At 36.9% G+C, this 18,627-nt stretch overlaps 2 protein-coding genes across 2 annotated transcripts; both read left to right on the top strand.

The window, feature by feature from the left end:
• Nucleotides 1–1,417: 1,417 nt before the first annotated feature.
• LOC125478125 (probable LRR receptor-like serine/threonine-protein kinase At1g53430) lies at nt 1,418–4,366 on the top strand. Its single transcript, XM_048585912.1, has 8 exons — nt 1,418–1,499; nt 3,118–3,217; nt 3,440–3,511; nt 3,607–3,675; nt 3,768–3,833; nt 3,923–3,994; nt 4,138–4,209; nt 4,291–4,366. Exons 1-8 carry the CDS (start codon nt 1,418–1,420, stop codon nt 4,364–4,366), a joined length of 609 nt encoding a protein of 202 aa, XP_048441869.1.
• Nucleotides 4,367–4,924: 558 nt separating this feature from the next.
• LOC125477927 (probable LRR receptor-like serine/threonine-protein kinase At1g53440) lies at nt 4,925–14,736 on the top strand. The gene is made up of 17 exons (XM_048585446.1): nt 4,925–5,503; nt 5,597–5,668; nt 5,764–5,835; nt 6,061–6,132; nt 6,247–6,312; nt 6,664–6,723; nt 6,826–6,861; nt 6,955–6,998; nt 10,357–10,715; nt 11,027–11,225; nt 11,319–11,498; nt 11,826–11,944; nt 12,057–12,267; nt 12,375–12,612; nt 12,722–12,872; nt 13,043–14,146; nt 14,260–14,736. The coding sequence occupies exons 2-16, from the start codon at nt 5,598–5,600 to the stop codon at nt 13,433–13,435; spliced, it is 2,271 nt and encodes a 756-aa protein (XP_048441403.1). The 5' UTR covers nt 4,925–5,503; nt 5,597; the 3' UTR covers nt 13,436–14,146; nt 14,260–14,736.
• Nucleotides 14,737–18,627: the final 3,891 nt, after the last annotated feature.

The raw sequence follows: 18,627 nt of genomic DNA, 5'->3' as shown, positions 1-18,627 counted from the left end.
TGGGATTGCTCTAGCCCCCTTCTCGCTTAACTTCAGAGTTCCTACGGAACCCGAAGCCAGTGAGCTCCCAAAAGGTCTCGTGCTAGGTAGAGATGGGAAAATACATATATGGATCACTTCCCTGGGCGATGTGGGATGTCACACATAACACTCCAAAAACTTTGCCCAGGAAATTCTTTGGGAATCTCTGAATGCATTCCTATTTCCGTTTTAATTTTTCAGAAAAATATTCTAATTCAAAATTTTTGGATTATGATTCAGAAATTTTATTGGCGGAATCAAAAATAACATTCCAACTTGCACCCCTAATATAAACACATAAATACACTAGGGGCGACATTAGAACTTAAAAATGGGGTTGGATTGAATTTTAATCTGATAATAATTAACATGAAGGCCACTTTACCCCTTTGTAATTTTCCACATCATTCATGAATGACTTTCTACAACTAATTCTATGTGTATTATACACTTGAATATTTTTTTTAATATAGAAAATTTTGCGTATGAATAATGTGTTAAATTACACCCTCTTTTTTTTTTTTTCTTTAACTCCAACGTACTTATTCTGTATTATGAATGTAGGTCACGTTTTATACACATTATTTCACAAAGTTTTTAATAATACACGTAAAATGTTACATTTTTTTAAAGAAAAAGAATATAATAAACAAGAATTAAATGTTTTTAAAGAATGAGCCGAATAATACACACATATATTTACGTACTATATATACATGTTTAATGGGTTGGTTTAGTAAATTTTCAACTTTCATCGGGATTATAATATTTTTTTGTTAAAATGTTAATAACAATAAATTATGATATTTTACTTAAATTTTATTTTACAGAAAACATAATCTAGTTAAAATTTATTTTTTAATAATTTTGGACTAAAATTTTAACCCAAACTATTAATGAGAAAAATACTATTTTTCAGTTAAAGCCTAAATTTTAAGACACGTTTGAATGAGAGAGTGGAGACTGGAGATGAGAGGAGTTGACAACACTCATTCCTTCCTCGGACTGAGAGAAAAGACACATCAAAGGCAAAACCATTTTAAGTTCATAAAAAAATAATAAACTTGTGAACTTTCTGTCCTCTTCCCAACGGCAGAAGAAGTTACTTTCTGATACTAAAATTGGAGTAAGAGTAGCTAGCTTCAGATTTCTGCCCCAATACCAGAAAGGGAAATTTAATTTAATTAACTAGCTGTGCCTCTTTCTCTCTCATGAGGAGTAAGTAAAATTACAGAGCCAAAAAGTTGTTGCAATTTTGATTGACAAGAGTTTGAAGCTTTCTTTTCCTAAAAATCACATTCAGAAAAAACCATTAAAAATTTAAAACAAAAACCACTCTTTCTAACAAAGTTACCAACACACTCTCTGGTTTTGTTTTTGTGTCGTGATCACGACAATGTCGAGTTCCGTGATTTTTGTTGGTCTCCTGATCGGGTTTCTGGCTCTGAGTTGTGCTCAGCTTCTGCCTCTGGAAGAAGGTCAGCACAAAATAAAATCATTATTTTCCTTCTCGCTTTAAATATCTCAACTTTTACTGCAAATATGGATGTTCTTGAATAATTTTGGGTTTTGTGAAGATTTTTGTTGCTTTGTGAGGATGGTTGCAGTTGGTTTTGTGTTGTGAGAAATGCTCTGCTCTGTTTGGTTCCTGGGAAAGTTCTTCTTGGAAAGCAAAGAAATTTGGAATTTTCCTCATTGTTTGTTTTTGGACTCGTTACTCTGCATCTGTGTCTTCTCTGTTTCAGTTTCTATTTTTAGAAATTTCAAACCCTAGGAGATAGCCATCAGGCATTGCTAAGTTAAAGCAAGAAGCTTTCAAATCTTCTTCTGAACCCACAAAAATGGAGGTTCTGTCCTGATATCATTTCATTTGAAAAATCATACCATGTAAACATGTACTGGACATTTTGTTTGACACTAATTAGGGTTTTTGGGCGTTGGGTTTATGGTTTTAGGTCTCTCGCTGGCATCTCATTCGCCTAAGGCCGGCGACTTCCTGCCGATCAGAATATTTCCGACGCACACACGACATGAGTAGACTAAAACTCCGAATACCGATTTGGACCCGAATGAATATGCCATGGAGAAACTTTGGGCTTGCACTAACGGTCAAGATTAAATCCTCTCTTCAGCCCATCCGTTAGTTAACCCATATATTCAGGCTGATTATCTATTTAACGGGGTGGGCTAGCTAATCTCCTTTTTTGCTAGTCCATGGAAATTGGAATTGGGCACAGAACCACTTCTTTTTAAACAAAGAATATTTACTTTAAGTAATCCAAAATAATTGGATGATTTGAACTTGGTGAATAGAGGGAGAGTATATTTGCTCTAGTCGATACGGCTACCATTGTTTCCTCAAATAAATTTGTGTTAATGAAACAACAAATATGAACAATGCCTAAGCAACTGGCGTCAAAATTGACAGCAAGGGGTGGTGACGGCATAACGTAAGAAAATTGTACATCGGTTGGAGTCAGTATTGTTGTTTCTTTAGAGATGCTCTTATAATTCTATAATCTAATATTTTATTCTTCTCTACATCACTATCATTTCGTTTTGTTTTTACATTTTTTCATGATTTTTTTTAAATTACAAGCAAAAATAGAATTTGGGAAATTGCCACTGATTAGTATAAAAGTTTCAAATTTTCCACAATCTTTTCCATCGTCGTATTTCTTTAAATGCAGAGGAATTGGGTTTTTACAACTTCTTTACCATGATTTACTAAACCAATAGACATAATGGTTCTTAAACAATTTATATCAGTGCAACTTGCATAGTTTGGCAGTAAAGGATTCATCTGTTTGATTTGTAGTATATGTTGATTGCCTCACAAGGCACCAATAATTGCATAATATGGTAATTTCTTATTACCAATAATTAAATGATGTGGCAATTCTTATTGGTTTAAACATGTACTATTATGTTTTTCTGAGCAACTGAGTTGTAAGGTGAAGGATTTTAGCATTGTTTTTATTCAATTACGCCTTTGTAGGGTGAACATGTATGATTGACCATGCCTTCTTAATTGCATGTGATTTTGACCAAGAGCTGTTTTTGTTTTACAGTGAAAACTTTGGAAACAATTTCTAGAAAATTACGAAACCCTCACTGGAAGAATATCAGCCAAAGTTCTTGCCAAGATGGTGGAGCAGGCTTCTTCAAATACTTTGCTGACCAAATTTTCAGCAATGTGACTTGCAAGTGTTCCTTTCCAAACAATACTTGCCATGTCACAGTCATGTAAGGCTTTATTAGCTTAAAGTTTTATTGTTTTAAGTACAACTGATTAACAAGTGTTGCTTTAAAGTCGGTATCACAGTCATGCATGATTTTGTTGGTCCAAAGTTCTATTGTTCTGAATTCTATCCTTCCTTTATAATGATTAGCTTTGCTTTAAATGCTGGTTTTACAGTGAGCTGAAGGGTTTAAATTTAACTGGAGTTATACCTGAGGAACTCGGAAATCTTACACAGTTAGAAAAAATGTAAGTGATTACGTTGTTAGTTTAAATTTGTTATGTACATTAACTGGATTACGAATTATGGATATGAATTTCTAATGCTTGTTCACATTAAACAGTGATTTCACTCGCAACTACATTAGTGGATCAATCCCTGCCAGCCTTTCCCGCTCCCCCATTCGTTTTCTGTAAGTGATTTCTAAGGACCTTAAATAATGGCCGCACGGATGCATTTATTATCTGTTAAGTATGGCGTGTAACTGTTGTTAGTGTGTTGCAGGTATCTTTTGGGGAATCGACTTAGTGGTTTAATTCCTTCTGGTGACTTTACTTTGCTCAGAGAGTTGTAAGTTTTGTAATTATTTTATTTACTTATTGATAATTAAAAAAAAAGGAATATGTATAACCTTGATTGACAAATTACATTTGTTCCAGGGACTTAAAAGACAATCAGTTTGAAGGCCCTCTTCCGCTAAACCTCGGGAGGTTGACTCAATTGGAAAGAATGTTAGTTTGCATTCTCATTTCTTCTTTTGACCAAACTTTTTCAAAAATCAAAATTTCGTGAAATTTTTGCTATTTTGTATGGTACTGTAAATGTTTCACAAATTCATTGGAATATCTTATGACTCTTTTGTATGTTTCAACAGCCTTCTTTCTGGAAACAATTTTACTGGTACGATACCAGAATCGTACAGAAATCTGAAGAACTTAATTGATTTGTAAGTAATGCAAAATGGCTTGATTATACAAATGTGCATAAGTTTTACGCAAAAATTCTCATCTTCTTTTAATGCTTGCAGTAGGATAGGTGGGAGCCAATTATCAGGGAAGATACCTGAATTTATTGGAAACTGGAGCAAACTTCAAAAACTGTGAGTGTTGCTCTTCATTATAGTCATCTTCCATTTTTACTCTTTATTTCCCATCTTTTACTGTGAGTGTTTCTTTTAGGATAATTTTTAGATATATTGTACCGAGTTAACTTAAAACTAATGTCATTGTATACATACATTTACTCTAGGAACAAGTTCATCATCACATGACGTTTCAATTAGATATATGTGTACAATTACTTTGGTTTAAATGAGAAGATGGTGAGTGTTGTTACAGGGATCATGTTGTGGTTAGGTTACGGCTTAATCGGGTACTAAGAGGCTTCTTAGTTACTTTCTAGTCTTATACTGTCCAGATCTTCTCTGTGCCTTACATCATTGCTTGACACCTGCCCCAAAGTGAACTACATCCAACTCTGTTAAATAATATTAATATTAAATAAGAATCTCAATCTTCTCTGCTTCTGAGTTAATTTATTAGAAAAAAAAAAAAAAATAATGGGTCATCTTCTCCACCTTCTCTGCCTTTGTTTTTATCTTCACGCCAGAAAAAATGGAAGTCGGAATCAACGCAGGAGGGGCGCCAGAAAAAATGGAAGTCGGAATCAACGCAGGAGGGGCTTAGGTGCATATATGATATATTAGAATCTCAATCTCTGTCGTTGGACCAGTAAAGGGGAGGGAGGCAGCGAGAGATGGGAAGGATTGGGTTCGGCGGGGTTTGCCTCGATTGGAGAGGGAGGCTGAAGTTGTTTTGGGGTTGAGTGGTCGTCGGAGGCATGGCTACCGGCTTCTTCCTTCTCTAAATTTTTTATCCTAATTTTAGTAATATTATATAACAGAGTTAGATGAAGTTAGCTTTGGTGACATGTGTTAAGCAATGATACAAGGCACAGGGAGGCCATAGAGAGTTTTGAGTGCAGAAAATCTGGACTCAGTGGTACAAGGGCATTTAGCCATCAGGGAGAGGATATCGGTTAAATGAATTGAATATCTTTGTTTGTGTTCCCTTTCTCTGCATTTCCTTTTTGTTCCTGCATTTCCTTCCTTTCAATATACTTGTATCCTATCAGTTTTTGGATCACGAGTTAGATGAAATCTACTGCAGTGATTTGCAAGGTGCATCCTTGGAAGGTCCTATTCCTTACACCATATCTTCCTTGAAATATGTAAAGGAATTGTAAGACCACTTTCTTCTATCTTGTAATTATCCAATATTCCAAATCTTGAACTATAAAACAAATAATTATTTCTGATGTGTCTTTTGTATCAGAATGATATCAGATTTGCACGGACCAAGTATGCCTTTTCCTACTCTGAGATATATGAAAGACATACAGATAGTGTGAGTTTCATATTACATAACCCTATTGAAATTATACTTCAGTTTATCCCTAACGCAATCATTCTCTAATTTTTGTTCGCATTTCTGTGATACAGGATTATGAGAAATTGCTCAATTAGTGGTACAATCCCTAATTACCTTGGCGAGCTTACAAATCTAAGAAAATTGTGAGTGCTTTTATAATCAATATAGTTGTATAGATCTACAAATTTACTATTGCTAGACTGAACAAGAATTTGAGACTTAAGCTTTAACAAGTTGAAAAACAACAGCAGTACGGCTTTTAGAGGGCCCTCTCCTCTTTTCTATTACTTGTGGATTCAATAAATCTTCAAAAGTTCAAAACAAACCTCTGACGTATGTTATATGATGCTTTTTTCCCCTCTATATAGAGACTTAAGCTTTAACAAGTTGACTGGAGAAATTCCACAGACAATTGAACGTGCTAGCCATATATCTTTCATGTAAGTCGGTCAAATGATGCATTCATTTATTGGTGCAAACAATGCACATTTTCAATATTTCTCAAGTCAACTATATTTTACATTTTCATTGAACGTTAATTTTTACTTGTGCAGGTCTTTGAGCAACAACATACTGAATGGAGAAGTACCAATTTGGATATTGCAGAGCAAACGTTACCGGTCAGTCTATAGTGTAATACTAATATATGAAGTTTTTATTAGAAATGTATTTTTCATTTCATCAATCACAATAAGATTACATTTGAGTATATACACATGTAAGCCAAATCTAACAAATTGTCCTAACTAAATCTAACAATGACTAACTGTCCTAACAAAACTGTAACAATTACTTAGTCTCTAAGTTTTATCTCGAGGAGATATTTACACTTTCATCCTTAATAGTTTTAATTTATTTGTGTTTGTATCTTTAAAGCAAAATGCTGGCCAGCTTCGATTTCAATTTCATTTTTTTGTTTCTCCATATTTGAATTTAGAGATGTCATCAATGCCACACAACATATGTTGCAGGGACTTGTCATACAACAATTTTACAGGATCACCTTCCGTCAGTTGTCAACACTTGCCTGTGTAAGTCTATCAATATTAATGCTATTGGCTAAAGTCGTTATGTACTTATTATATGTTCCTTCTCCGTCGAATATCATTTGCTAATTGTCTTGATTATTACAGGAATTTGGTTTCTAGTTATACGTCATCAGAAAACTTGTAAGTTCACAAAAACTTGTGATCTCATGTTTATCAAACATCAAAAGATATATGTATGAGTCATGACTGAACCTTAATTCTTTCAACGCGTAGGTGGTGCTTGAAGAAGGACCTTCCTTGCTCCTCAAAACCGAAATGTGAGTTTAAGTTCATATAATTTTTTCTTTTATCTATCCTAGTAAATTGGTTGATTGTATAGTCTAGGGTTTTTTGGGTACTTTTGTTAGATGTTGCATGTTGTTAATCAAATTGATGGTGTTGAGAGCAAAAATTGTCATGAGAACAAATAATTCACTCGACACAATTTCACCCTCGTTCATTTTTCCGAAGAGGGTTTTATTAATTTGAGTTCGACCCATTCTAGACTCGCGCCTATTAGTTATGACCGTTCTTTTGGGAAAAGAATCCTCTTTGATTCTAACATGAAAAATATGAAATTTAGGGATTGGTATTTTTGTTTGATTTTGTGGTTGCACCTAGGTGGAGTCCTAGATTGCCTACGTACCCTTTTAAGGGATTAAGTCACTCGTAGTTCAGGGTTTAGGGATTTTTAGTGAGTGAATGACTCACCTAGGTGGAGTCCTAGATTGCCTACGTACCCTTTTAAGGGATTAAGTCACTCGTAGTTCAGGGTTTAGGGATTTTTAGTGAGTGAATGACTCACCTAGGTGGAGTCCTAGATTGCCTATGTACCCTTTTGAGGGATTAAGTCACTCGTAGTTCATGGTTTAGGGATTTTTAGTGAGTGAATGATCCATTGAAAATGATTTGGTGTTTGGTTTATTTGGGTGAATTTGGTTGAAGGAACCAGGGAGTTGATTTGGATTTGGTAGTGAGTTTGGTAGAGGTGAACTAGGGATTCAATTTAGTATTTTTGTGTTTGCGGTTGAGCCTAGAATATGGTATTAGATTGCTTACGTATCCTTTAATGGAATCAAACCGACGTAGTTCAAGCTATGATTTTGGTATGGTTTTGTGCCCTTTAGGGAATTTGATTTTGTATTCTTTTTGAGATTTGGGACGGCTTTGTGCTGTTTAAATTTTGAAGTGGCTTTGTGCCATTTGAGACTTGTCGTGGTGCAATTGATTTTGTAGCTAGCTGCTAACTCTTCTTATTGGGCATGTAGTTATGCTTGTCATCTAGTCCTTTTTTGATTAAGAAGAAACTGCCCTGGGGCTTGCTAGCAACAATTGACTTTCTTTATGAAGCTTTCTTCCAATTCACTTTGCTATTTTGGAATTTGGGCATTTCCATGGCGCTTTTCTTTACGATTTGTTGTTTCTCTTCATGGAGCACAACCACTTTAGGCTTGATGTTAATGCTTCAAAGCTTTTTTTAAATTTGCCTTTCCTCCATTTGAACTTTCCAAAAGCTACTTTTGGTGGCTTTGGATTCATGGAACATGCCATTTTGACCCATGTGATGAGCAAGACTATTTCTTTCTTTCTCTTTTTCTGGAACATTCTTTGAAGAATGGAGCAGCCAGCCGCAACGAGCCAAATTCTTTGAGTCGCGTTCAACTTTTGCCAACAAGTTTCTGCATGGTTGGTGATTTAACGAAGGACAGGTTTTCGAGGACATGGTCTCCACACTTCTTGTTTTAAACCGTTTGAAACCGGTACCATGATGTCAAGTGCCATTTTATTTGGCCCAATTCTTATTCACAGAGCCAAAAATGGAAAAGCCATTGTTTTTCTTCTTTTTATTTAATCTCCATGTGGAGCAATATTCCTATTTATCTGGGGAGTAATTTGTCTGTAGCAGAACTCCATCCTTTCTTTTCTTTGCTGGATGCTTTGTCTTCTATGAATTCAACTAGGAGTTATAATATAACCGCTTGAAAGAAAACAGCAACCCCATGGCACCTGCACCGTCTTCTTTTCCGCTAGCGACTTAGACAGCAGCCCGCACCATTTTTGGTGCACTGTGAGGGCAGCACAGCCTTCCCTTCCAAAGTGGCAGCAGCTTTTTCTTCTTGACTTCAAGACAGCGATGGCAGCGGTCGGGTTGCTCCTTTGTAGAGCTTCAGTGGCAAGTGAACTGAGGCGATATAAACAACGGAGACGGGTTGGTTGTTGTCTTTCTTCTCTGCAACCTTATTCCTCCATACTTGAAGCTTGTTGCTACTTTCTTTGACGAATGGTGAATGGCTTGCAAGTGGAAGTTTTCTGTTCCTGTGGTTTGCTTCAAGTCCTTGATTTGCAGATGTTTTACTTTGCTTGTGCTGCACCTTCTTGGCTTCTTCCTTAGTCGAATTTGATGCAGACTCTCCAAACATCTTCGGTATCTCTTTAATAGGCAGGGACCACTTTTTTGTTCTTCTACGCCGAGCCACTGCAATCACCGGGAGAGAACGTGACGATCTGATTTTGGAGAGCATCAGTTGAGGGGCTGCTGCATGTGCGAGTGTGGACAGCGGGGACGAGTTTCTTTTTGTCTTCATCCGCTGTAGGTTCATGCATGTTTGTGGGAGTAACGAAACGATGGAAACACCATTTCACCATTGCCTTGTTGCTTGTATAGAACCATCTTCTACGACTTGGTGCACAGAATTTTGAGGTTGTTTCTTGGTTGCTTTTTACGGGACAAGGCCTGCACTATTGGGCAACTCCGACAACGACTCGACGATCTTCTTCCTGGTAGCCTTTCTATAGGGACCGGGTCTTCAATGGCCTAGAACCTTCTAACAGCAATGCCACGGCGGCAAGTGGCACGTACTGCTTCTTTCCTTCTAGGCATGAACGGAGAGCATGGATGGAGGGCACTGGTTTGGGGAGAGCGAACATGAGTCTTCCATTTCGAATCTTCTTTCTCCAGGCGATGGCTGCAGCGTCCGTTTGGGCTTCCGTTTGATGTTGACGATGCTGCTGCAAATGTCTCCATCGGTTTATACCTTTGAGTGCTTTGAATGCTTGTTGCTTCCTTTGCCGTGTATTTGTTTCTGTGCTTTTCTTTCGTTTGTTTCTTTCTTGCTTTTGCTGTGTTTCTCTGCTCTTTCTTTGTTTTGTTTTTCTTTTCTCCTCTGCCGTCTGCCTTCTCGGCTGTGTTCCGCCGTCTCTCCGTTGTCCTCTTTTTCGGTCTCCCGTTTTCTGTGTCCCTTGGCAGTATTTTGCTCCTCTTCCCGTTTGTTCTCTCTATGCCCTCTTTTTTCTCCTCTTTATCCTGTTTCTTTTGCAGTTTTTTATAGACTGGAATTTGTGGAGGTTGTGGGTGGATAAGTATGGAGAAAGTGGGTATTTTTCTTTAACTCCTTTTTGCACGTTGGAGGAAAGTAGGGGAGGAAGTGCTCCACTTTCCACATGCTTCAACCGACTGCTTCCCGTCATTTTTAATTAATTAATTAGTAAATTTTCTATTCTTTATTTTATTGCTTTTCTTGGCATAGCTTTTGGGAAATCTAACATGCTGTCCTTATGATTTTATGGTTGTTATATGTGTCGTACATATGAATTTTGAAGTATAAAATTCTAATACTATTCTTGTTGCAAATGCAGACCATTCTATATTTATCAATTGTGGAGGGAGGAAGATGAAGTTTGATGGTCATACATATGAAGAGGACTTGAGCTCTTTCGGACCATCAGACTTTGTTTCGTCGGCTCAAAAGTGGGGCTACAGCAGTACCGGCGTGGATATGAGCAACCTCGATGCAAATTACATTGCAACATCTTTGAACATTACCAGGCCAGATTTATATCAAACAGCGCGCATTGCCCCTCTTTCCCTTAAGTACTATGGCCTTTGCATGCTCAAAGGCAACTACAAAGTGCGGCTCTACTTTTCGGAGATTATGTTCACGGATGACCAAACATTTAGCAGTCTCGGAAAACGCTTGTTTGACATCTCAATTCAAGTGAGTACAAATAAACTTTCATTTATTATTTGTGATTCTTTGCTAGTTTATTTAACTTTTTTTTTTTTTTTCAAACACTACAGAAGGTTCAATGGGCAACATTTAGTTTGTTTGGCGCATTCCATTATAGATCACACTATATGCTCTGAAAACTGTTCATGATCTTTCTTTTGGCATTTACTAGACCACGATACTTGTTTGGAAGGTCATATGCCGTTTAGCTGCTTTATTTGGGTGTTATTTTATGCGAAGTTCTAAAAGAAATGCAGAAGTATATTAATGCCGTATTGAAATTGTGTGATCATGTGCAGGGGAACTTGGTTTTGAAAGACTTCAACATTATGGAAGAAGCAAGAGGTGTTGGTAAGGGCATTGTCAGAGAGTTTGACAATGTCACCGTTATTGGTAGCACACTGGAGATCCACCTATATTGGGCAGGAAAAGGGACGACTGCCATTCCTCATACAGGTGTCTATGGGCCTCTTATATCAGCCATTAGTGTGACGCCAAGTACGATATACGTGTGTTGTTGAATATTTGCAAGTACCTCCTCATCTATTAGATTTACATTTATTCTAATAAAATTATGCTTTATTTTGGCAGACTTTGAACCTCCAAAAAAAAATTTAAGCTACGTAGAGCGTGTTAGGAGTCATGTGCCTATAGGCACAATGGTAGGAATTGGATGCGCAATAGCAGTCATCATCATCGCCATCGTATTACTAGCGCTCATTATTCTTTGGAAGAGAGGCCTCCTAGGACGACAAAAAACATTGGAGGATGGTATTTTCTGTTTCTCCGTTATATTGCCTTTTGTTTTCATTGTTCCATTTCTAAGAACATTTATCCTATTTTGTGACTTCTCATGCATATTTAAGTGCACACTCCGAGATAATAATTGTCTAGATATTGAACTTTTCGACAGCTTGATGCTCTTAGAGTACAGTATATTTTTTTAACTCACGATGCGAAGTATGCATGCCTATAGTTCCAGATAGTTGTTAAGATCTAGGCCTTCAAACAATAGTGGGATTTAAGATAAAACAATGAAATTGTTCTTAAATTTTTCTTAGACACAACAATTTCTTATGAGTTTTACTTTTCACGCAGATTTGAAAGGTGTGGAACTACAAACTCGCAAGTTTACCTATACGCAACTCAAAGATGCCACAGCCAACTTTGACCAAGCCAATAAGATTGGTGAAGGTGGTTTTGGTACTGTTTATAAGGTAATCTTTGAAACAAATAATTTATTTTCTAATTTGTTTAATAATTGCCATCCTAATTATGATTAATTTCTCGCGTGAAGAGATTTGTATTAACTATCTTAGTCAAATACAGGGCATTCTTGCAAATGGAACCCTGATTGCTGTTAAGCAACTTTCTTCCAAGTCAAAGCAAGGAAATCGAGAATTTGTGAATGAGATAGGCATGATTTCCGCTTTGCAACATCCTCACCTTGTAAACCTATACGGATGTTGTATTGATGGAAATCAACTATACCTTGTCTATGAGTACATGGAAAACAATAGCGTTTCTCATGCTTTGTTTGGTAAGTATCACTTTTGTACGCCTACATTTCCTTTGGTCCATGCACATGGTATAAAAGATTGTATGCACAAAATTATGACTAATTTTGATTAACTTGACAAACTGAAGGGGCAGAAGAAAGTCATTTGAAGTTGGATTGGCCAATAAGGCATAATATATGTGTTGGCATAGCAAAAGGTTTGGCTTACCTTCACGAGGAATCAAGCTTGAAGGTTATCCATAGAGATATCAAGGTCACGAACGTGTTGCTTGATAGACATCTTAACCCGAAGATATCGGACTTTGGGTTGGCCAAACTTGCCGAAGAAGATAAAACACATATAAGCACCCGTGCTACTGGAACTTTGTGAGTCCATTTTTTAACTTCTCTTCTTATATTTCTCCTTCCAATATAGTTATATTACGGCACATGTCTATAACCATTGAATTGATGTCATGATTTCATGATTTTGCAGTGGATACATGGCACCAGAATATGCACTTCGGGGTCATCTCACAGACAAAGCAGATGTCTACAGCTTTGGAATTGTTGTACTGGAGATTATCAGTGGGAAGAAGAACTCAACTCAGCAGACAAATGCAGAAGGATTTTATATTCTTGATTGGGTAACTTTCTAATTGAAATTTAATTTTGATTTTGTTGAAGTTGTTTACTACTATAGAAGGCTTTTTTTATTTTTTATTATTTTTTTATATCTTCTTTGTTGAAAGTTCACGTTATTTTTTATTATTTTTTTATATCTTCTTTGTTGCTTTTGTTCTTTTCATGTTTCTAGGCGCATGTTCTCAAATCGGAAGGGAATTTGATGAACTTAGTGGATCCAAAGTTGAGCTCAGAATTCAACAATGAAGAGATAATGGCTACAATCAATGTGGCTCTCCACTGCTGTAATTCCACTTCGAAGCTTAGGCCCACTATGTCTGCAGTTGTGAGTATGCTCGAAGGTAAGGCTGCTGTTGAAGAGTTTGTCTTGGACCCTAATCCCTCGACAAGTGATGAGATGGACCCAACAGTGAAGAAACTTTTCCAATTCTGTTTGAGAGGGGGTGCTGGGTCAGTTGAAGGGCCATCGAATGATTCATTTGCAGCTCTTGATGATATCCATCCATTCAATCCTCATTCAGGTCGCCAAGACGATAGAAAAGGCAGAAAATGGCACAGTTTTTAGGGATTTGAAAAATTTGAGATCACTACTGTCTTCTCTGGCAACAAATGTCCAACTGCAAGTGTATATATTTTCCTGTGTGTGATGGTCACATACAATTAATTAAATGGTGCAAAATCCCATACAAATTTCTTAGTTCTATGGCACTAAAGATGAAAGCTAAGTTTGACAAGTACTGGGGCAAGTGCAGTTTGGCTTTTGGCAATAGCAGCAATCTTGGATTCGATCCAAAATGAAGTTGATGGAGTACTACTACTCTCAAATATACGGTAATACTGCTCTGGACAGGATTAAGGAAGTTTCCAATGGCCTCAAGAACCTTTTTTATGCTTATTAAATTTGCTCAGTAATGGTTGAACAAGGTTCAGCTTTGCGTGGCAGCAGCTTACCCAGTACCAGCACTGATAGTAGGGATCGATTGAAGGGATTTGACAAACCTCTCAGAGCCAAAACTTGATATCGGACATGGACAAGTATCTAGAGGAACCAGTCTTTGTGCACTGTTGTGATATTAAAATATTAAATTGGTGGAAGGTCCACACGCCAAGGTACCCTATTTTGTCCATGATGGCAAGTGACATTCTGGGAACTCCTATGTCAACTGTTGCACCAGAACCAGCATTCAACGTTGGTGGTAGAGTGCTTGATGAATGTCAAAGCCCACTGAATCCTGACACTCGAGAGGCTTTGGTGTGCATACAAGATTGGTTGCAGGTGGAATTAAAAGGCATGAGAATTACAGCTTGAGTTTTACATTTGTCTTTCGTTATAATGCATACTTAGCAGTGATCTTATTGCAATAATTACTTATTTCTCTTTTCTATCAGATGCCAATTCATTGTCAAGCCATTCTGCTACACCAATTCCTTCAGCCAGACCAATTCTTGTTGAGTAGAGTTAAATTTCCAATGGTATGAATCTGCTACATTTGCTGCAAGGTTGATGGATCAGCTATTGGCCTATCCTGTGCTGTCTAAATGATGTTGACACACCTAAAGCTGGTCAGGGCAGTGAATCTTATCTATATCTCCATGTCAATACATCACATGAGACTCATTAATTGCTTGTAGTTCCTTGTCAAGCTTAGTTGTTAATTTAGCATATCAACTAGATTCCCATACCTGTACGTAAATTAGACTGATCTCTTTCGTCATTGAAAGGTGTATCTTTGATTTTTGGGCATTCTATTCTTCCTTTGTAAGATGTGGTTCTTCATGGTTTAGATTGAATAGAAGCTGAATTTGACAAAATGTTGGATGCTTAATCAATAATCTATACATTTTTATGTGTGTACAAAGCCTTCATCCCAAGTTCTCAATCAATTTAGTGTTTCGATTCTTACAATATGAACTCCTGATTGTTACACATTTATCTAACTACTACTTCCCTGGAGCAATCCTACAGGAAATTTCTAGATATTTATTTAGTCATTGCATATGTGTTTGGGGTGGTTTATTGTTGGCCAAAGAAAGAATAAAAATGCATATTAAGTTCATATTTCAGTTAATCAATCTAACTGCCTAGACTAATTTTGGATTTTTTTTCCAGACAATTTGATGATGCGAACGTGTTATAATTGTTGAATTAATGTTTTTAAATAGGTTTGGGGGATGGAATTGACCTAGATTGAGAATTGAGGGGGGTTTAGAAGCTCAAAAAATGAAAAATAACCACAGAAAAGCTGCAGAAACTTTCCAGAAGTCATTAAAGCATTTTTTGTGACGATTTTCAAACAAATTGTGATCTCTGAAGCGTCTGTTTCTGGGTAATTTTCCGTCAGTAAAGGTTATTTTTTTTTGCTTTCTGCAGATTACTGTTTTTCAATTAATTTAGTAGTTTGCAGTCACGTTACCTGATCTTGAAAGCTCATTCATTACATTGGTAAATACTAAACCTCTTTGGAATTTGAGCAACTAAACCTCTTTTACCCATCTAACTTGAGTACTCCAATTTGAAATTTTTTATACTTATGTCTTAACTACATTGTAATAGTTGAGTAAGTGTAGAAAAAAGGGAAAGGGAAAAGGAATTTTAGAGAGAGAAAGTGATGTAATATTTTCTCTGTGTATTTTGACGTCTTCATTTGCTCTGTATATTGTATTGAATGAATGATTGACTTACGAGAGAGTCAGAGGAGATTAGTTCTTGATTTCCCAGTTCGATGGAATTCAAAGTGTCTAATGTAATGCTTGAAACAGCCTTAGAGTACAGGGGTGCATTTTCTCTCCTGACACAGAATGGGAATGGGAATGTACGAGGTTTGAAAAAGCCTTAGTGTCTAATGCTTGAAACAGCCTCAGAGGAGACCCTTCATACACATCAGCTTTAACTGACACAGAATGGGAATGTACGAGGTTTGTTACAGTTTATCTGAAACTTTTGGAATCACTAATGTTTTTTCTGGCAATAAATGTCCAACTGCAAGCATATATTTTCCTTAGATTTGGCACTAAAGATGAAAGCTAAGTTTAATAAGTAATCCACCAAGTGCAGTTTGGCTTTGGCAGTAGCAGCAATCTTGGATCCCCAATTCAATTGAAGTTGGTGGAGTATTACTACTCTCAAATATACCGTAGTACTGCTCTTGGATCTCCATAAAAAAGTTTCCGATGGCCTCAAGGAACTTTTTTATGCTTATTCAATTTGCTCAACAATGGTAGATCAAGGTCCAGCTTCGCCCGGTAGCAGCTTACCCAGTACTAGCACTGATAGTAGGGATCGATTGAAGGGATTTGATAAATTTCTCTACGAGACCTGTCAGAGCCAAAATATGATATCAGACTTGGACAAGTATCTAGAGGAACCAGTCTTTCCGCGCAGTTGTGATTTTAAGAAATTAAATTGGTGGAAGGTCCACGCGCCAAGATACCCTATTTTGTCCATGATGGCACGTGACGTTCTGGGAACTCCTATGTAAAATGTTGCGCCAGAATCGGCATTCAACGCTGGTGGTAGAGTGCTTGATGAATGTCGAAGCTACTGAATCTTGACATTTGAGAGGCTTTGGTATGCACACAAGATTGGTTGCGGGTGGAATTAAAAGGCATGTGAATTACATTTTGAGTTTAATGTTTGTCTTTCGTTATGACATATACTTAGCAGTGATCTTATTGCAATAATTACTTATTTCTCTTTTCTATCAGATGTAACTCATTGTCAAACCAATCTGCCAGACCAATCCCTTCAGCCAGACCAATTCTTGTTGATTAGAGTTAATTTTCCAAAGGTATGTTTCTGCTACATTTCTTGCTTTATTCCATATCTATTCCGCAAACCCAACGTGGCAAAGTACGGACTTATGGTGTACTTGTGATGCAAGGTTGATGGATCAACTCTTGGCCTATCCGGTGCTGTTAAAATGATGCTGACACACCTAAAGCTGGTCTGGGCTGTGAACCTTATCTATATATCCATGTCAATACATCACTTGAGACTTGTTAACACCTTTAGTTCCTTGTCAAGCTTAATTGTAAAGTTTAGGATGTCAACTAGATTCCCTCATCTGTACATAAATTAGAGGGACCTCCTTTGTCATGGAAAGGTATATTTATAGTTATGCACACCTTCATCTCGAATTCTCAATCAATATATTTTGGATTATTCTTTCAATATGAACTCCTCAATGTTTATCTATTGATGGCTAATAACTTCAACTGTCTTGCTGTTATAAACCATGTATGCTGAACTTAGCATTTTTTATTTTTTATTTTTTATTTTTATACAAAGCGATATTTTATATGATAACTCAGGGGAGAAGTATTGAGGTTTGATCATTAGACCGGCGGCTATTGGAAGAGTATCAGCGCTGTTGTTATTCCTGTGGACTTTAGACCTGCAGCTGGTATTACTAGTAAGATATAAATAAGCTTTCTTCAATGGTGCTCCGTGTTGGCTTCAATCCAGTGACAACGAGGGTAACTGCACCTTGTGATTTGATATGGTGAGGAATCATTTGAAAAGATAATGGCGCCAACAAGAACAGATGTTCCAGAGTGTATGCCCCCTCCTTAAGATGCTTTGTCAAGTGGTTTTTGTACTCTTAGTTGCGTGTAGGATAGGCTAGGATCTATTTATTCGTTTCATTTCTTTGTTTTATCTTGATTATGAGGTATAAACTACGTATCTTGCATTCCGCAGATCAAAAACTTACAAGCCAGGTTCATGAAGTTGTTGGGAGAATTAATGGCAGATTTGGAACTTTGACCACTGTCCCAATGCGTCACCTGGTATGCCCTTGATTTTTCTAAGTAACTATTCCATGATATTGAAAGGCCATATTTGGTACTTAGTGGAGTTTAATACGAAGGATGTTGATGTGCTGCTTATGTATGACGCCATTGGTCTGTCTTTATTAACTTTCTGTACGAAGATAGCACATTCACAGGCATAATTTGAATTTGAAATGCTAGACTCATGGCACAAGGTTTAATAGTTGGTTATAGTTCCTCTGTCATGGAATTATATCTCTCCTGCTTAGCACTATTATATAGAGTGTAGTAGTTTAATCGCCATTATGATCAGTAGCAGTAGTTGTTTTTCATCTATTTCAAGTTTCAAAACCTATTACATTTGATTTGGATGTAATACTTCCTAAACAACCTTCCATTGTCTACAGGATCGTTCACTTGACCTTCATGCATTGTGTGCACTATATGCTGTAATTGGTACTATTCTCCGTAATTCTGAGTTCTGGTTTCCCTGTTTCTTTTGACCCATAATTTTTTTCGCGCAAAAAGGTTTTCGACCTACCTTTCACCTCGTATCTAAGAAATGTATTGCATAAATTTTCAGCTTGTAATATCTCCTTCTGTCTGTTTTATTTTTTTTTTATTTTTATTTTATTTTTTCGGTTTTCAATTTGTCCAGATGTAGCACTTGTCACATCCCTGAGGGACAGATTGAATCTTGTCAGTTACGAGTATGTGGCATGCCATGATGCAAAGAGAGGGGTCCTTATTCTGAGTGAGGGTAATAACAGAACTTGCATCCTTATGCTTCACTAAGATAAAGGAAGGAAAAAGGTTCTGAAAGGAAAGGGAGTTGAAAACACAATAGCTTGATAAGAGAAACACCACCAGCACAAAGTCCACCATAGTAATATGGGCAGATCATTCTTGTTACAATAAAACGTGTGTCCGTGTGTGTGTGTGTGTATCTAAAAGCCCGAGAGATACTGAAATTTTCATGTCTAAAGG

The sequence above is a fragment of a genome, unplaced genomic scaffold (assembly GCF_019419815.1).
Source record: "Pyrus x bretschneideri cultivar Hongxiangsu unplaced genomic scaffold, Pyrus_bretschneideri_v1 Contig23, whole genome shotgun sequence".
NCBI lineage: Eukaryota > Viridiplantae > Streptophyta > Magnoliopsida > Rosales > Rosaceae > Pyrus > Pyrus x bretschneideri.
Note: the sequence above shows the minus strand (reverse complement) of the source record. Positions and strands in the feature narration are given on the sequence as shown.